Source organism: Sinocyclocheilus grahami, unplaced genomic scaffold (genome assembly GCF_001515645.1).
Source record: "Sinocyclocheilus grahami isolate Dianchi unplaced genomic scaffold, SAMN03320097.WGS_v1.1 scaffold442.1, whole genome shotgun sequence".
In the NCBI taxonomy this organism is placed as follows: domain Eukaryota; kingdom Metazoa; phylum Chordata; class Actinopteri; order Cypriniformes; family Cyprinidae; genus Sinocyclocheilus; species Sinocyclocheilus grahami.
The window spans coordinates 425,740-429,198 of record NW_015505621.1 but is presented as its reverse complement, the minus strand read 5'-3'; the positions used below and the strand labels follow the sequence as shown (position 1 = coordinate 429,198).

The 3,459-nt window shown below is 41.0% G+C and overlaps 1 protein-coding gene across 1 annotated transcript in view; it reads left to right on the top strand.

The window, feature by feature from the left end:
• The window catches only part of LOC107552142 (homeobox protein cut-like 2), a 177,353-nt gene that overhangs the window by 165,954 nt on the left and 7,940 nt on the right, over positions 1-3,459 (top strand). Inside the window, exon 17 of the mRNA XM_016233972.1 lies at positions 1,494-2,302. Coding sequence (XP_016089458.1) covers positions 1,494-2,302 — 809 coding nt within the window. The remainder of the gene's footprint in view (positions 1-1,493; positions 2,303-3,459) is intronic.

Genomic DNA, 3,459 nt, shown 5'->3' with positions numbered 1-3,459 from the left:
ACATTCTTGTGATTATTTGTGGCTGGAACAATGTAGCTGTAAAAATAGTTTAGTTCTCAAATTGAAATATATATACATCTTCATCATGACTAGATTAGATAGACACGGTGAGTTTGTCTTTAGTTTACACGTTAGATGTGATCACCTCATAGTAACAATCCTGTCAGATCGTCCATCCTTTGAGTGAGAGTGTAACGTTACAGGTCGGCCGATCTGGTTTCGTGGTTAAAGTTAACCTTTTCGACATGTTTCCGTGTTGTTGTTGTTGCTCAGCAATGGCATGGACGCGATGTTGTCTGGGGGTGTGGCTAAAGGAGAGTGGGACGGTGGGCGGTGCTCGGGGTGGTGACTGAAGGCGTGACTGTGTAGTTCTGACGTCAACTTTGAACGCACAACGGTTCGTGAAAAATCACAGCTACTTTATGCAGGCTGTGTGCATTTTACTGTGGACTGACTGTTTTGAAACTTATATGGTAGTTACATAGCACCTAGTCCTCAGTTATCATGAAAAAAGCCTGGAAATTTTAGTTTTGACAATATGGGACCTTTAAATTATTTTGATGATATAAATATGACTCATTTATTATTTTATTTCTTTAATATAATAATTTTAATAAATAGTAATTATTTGTCAACACATGTGCTAGTTTGGCTGTTATGGTGTGTCTTGCGCACCACTTTTTAAAGAATCCATGTCAAGTTAAAGTCACCATGAAATCAAAATTGAAAATTCTTATTTTTTAATGGAATACTGCAGTGTTTATTATAAATAATTTATCCGTGCACTTCATTATTATTTAAAAATTCATGTACCCTTATAATCTTTAATCAAAAACGTTAACCTCTCCTTCCCCTCAAAATGACTCCTCTTCTCTTCCGGTCACGAGCTATGGCACAAGGGCGGAGCTAGTGATGCTGAGATAAACGACAAGGGGAAAAGCAGAAGCTGATGCTTCACTTTATAGCACTGACACCATTCATGAGGGAGTATATTACCCCTAAACACTGAAAAGATATTAGGATATTATGACAACATTACTCTTAGGACATCGCAAACTAATTTTTTTCATGAAGATGACTTAACCTGATGGAGGACGCGCTCAGTCATTCAGGCAGTCTCTCTCTCGCGCGCGCGCGCGCTGTTTAGGCATGTTTTGTGCCGTTGATCGTCGTCGTCATCCTTAATAAATAAAACATTTATTCATGCTTGGATGTCGGCTGTGAATCCAGTGGAGAGAAATCCCCCACCACTAACTGCAAACTGGCATTCAGATCTGCCTCCATTTTGTTAGCAACGCCCCAGCTTCCAACGATCCAGTCAATTCCCAAAGGACGAAATCAAGTCCCCGCCCTCTCATTTCAGATGCCGTTTCACTCAGATATACGTCACAGTAGAGAAGAAAATGCAATTGCAACTTCCGTTTCATGCCGACTTTAAAACTACTTCTGACTAGCAATGCAAACTCATGTTGTGATCTGTGTGTGTCGGCCAGGAGATTATAAGTCGTCTCTGGGCTGCTCATCAGGCCGTAACAGCTCCGGAGGAAGCAGCAGTTCGGACGAAACCATCAAGGGCATCCTGGAGCAGGCCCGTCGAGAGATGCAGGCGCAGCAGCAGGCCCTGCTGGAGATGGAGGTGTGCAACCGGGCGTCCTCCAGCGAGCGTCTCGCCCTGCAGGACCCCGCCATGACTCAGCCGCCCCCCACACCGCCCTTCATCAAACAGGAAGAGGGTGTGTCCAATCCCGCCAGCAGCCCTCAGATGCCCCTGAGCGTCCTGTCCCCCGCCGTCTTCGTCCAAAACATCATCCGCAAGGTGAAGTCGGAGATCGGCGAGGCCGGTGCGTATTTCGACCAGCACTGGTCCACCGAGCGCGGCACGGTCGTGATGAGCGTGGGCGGCACCGCTCACCCCTTCACCTCCGTGTCTCCGTCGCTCTCCTCCTCTTCATCCACGGGACATGCGTCCATGCCTCGTCCCTGGCCGTGGATGGAGAACGGAGACTGTCCCGTGAACGGCGAGGAAGCATCCGCCCCTGAGGACAAGCCCGTGTTGGGACGGCCGCTGGAGGTCAAGGTGGAGTCGGACGCGTCGGTCAGCGGAGAGCCGCCCTGCGGGGGAGGACGGGTGTCGTACTACCCCACCTACATCCCCCGAACCCTGAAGCCCACCGTCCCGCCGCTGACCCCGGAGCAGTACGAGGTGTACATGTACCGCGAGGTGGACACCCTCGAACTCACCCGGCAGGTGAAGGAAAAACTGGCCAAGAACGGGATCTGCCAGAGGATCTTCGGAGAGAAGGTGGGCTTTAGAAATGCTCATTTAGTATCATTAATATAGTTCAACAACAGGAGAAGCTTGTTCACATAATCACAGAAAAACTTACAAAATGCTTTTATTCAGAGGCCAAAAAGTGCAACATGATCAGTGCAATGTTTTTGATTCAATATTTTCAACTTAAAAATGCCTATATACCCAATAGCATGAAGCATCAATATGTGTGCTAATATTCATTGATATCCAAAGCTATTACTGCATAACCATAACATAAGGAAGAATATCAAATATATCCATTAAAATATGCTATTTTTGTAAGATTTGTTTTTACAATTATGTGTGCAAACTTTTTCTCTTGTTGAAATTGTTTATACTTTCTTGAGCTTACACACCAATACGTTTGCATATACAAACTTCTTCAGTATTAGGTGTATCTTTTATTAGTATAATTAATATACTAATATTTTTTATTAATATTTTTATTTGTTTTTATTTTATATTCTCTGTATTTTTTTTCTTAATTTTTAATTGGTAATTTTTTTTTTTTTTTTACTATTATGATTTTTTTTAGGGTTTAGTTTTTATAGGGTTTATTATTACTATTATTATTATTATTTTAGTACTTTTAGGGGGAAATCTGCTTAATTTGAATGAAAATGATGGTAAAATGCTAAACATTTTATATATTATATTATTTTTTATATATTATATTATATTATATTATATTTCAGTTAACATTTATTTCATCTCGAGTAACAAATGTTTTATGTAAGGTTTTAGTTTTAGTCAATGATAATAACTCTGTTGAGATTGTTTGCGTGTCCTAAGACAGCACAGCTGGAGAGGAAGTTTTCCTGTAATGAGTCGAGATCAAAGGAATCAGTGCATGAAACAGTTTTTCCCACAAAAATCTGGCACAAATTTAATCTTATTGTGTGGAAATGGCATAAATCTGTTTTGGTATCTGATACCCACAAATCAACATTAAAGTCAAATTTTTTTTTGTCGACATTAAATCAAAACCATATTTACTTTCTAAGTACATGTTTCTGGTCTTTCTCTGAATGATTCATCTGTGCATGTAATATAATAGCAAACTTACAATGTAGTGATACTCCTGTCTTTAATCCATGCAAAATAATATATATATATATATATACAGGTGCATCTCAATAAATTAG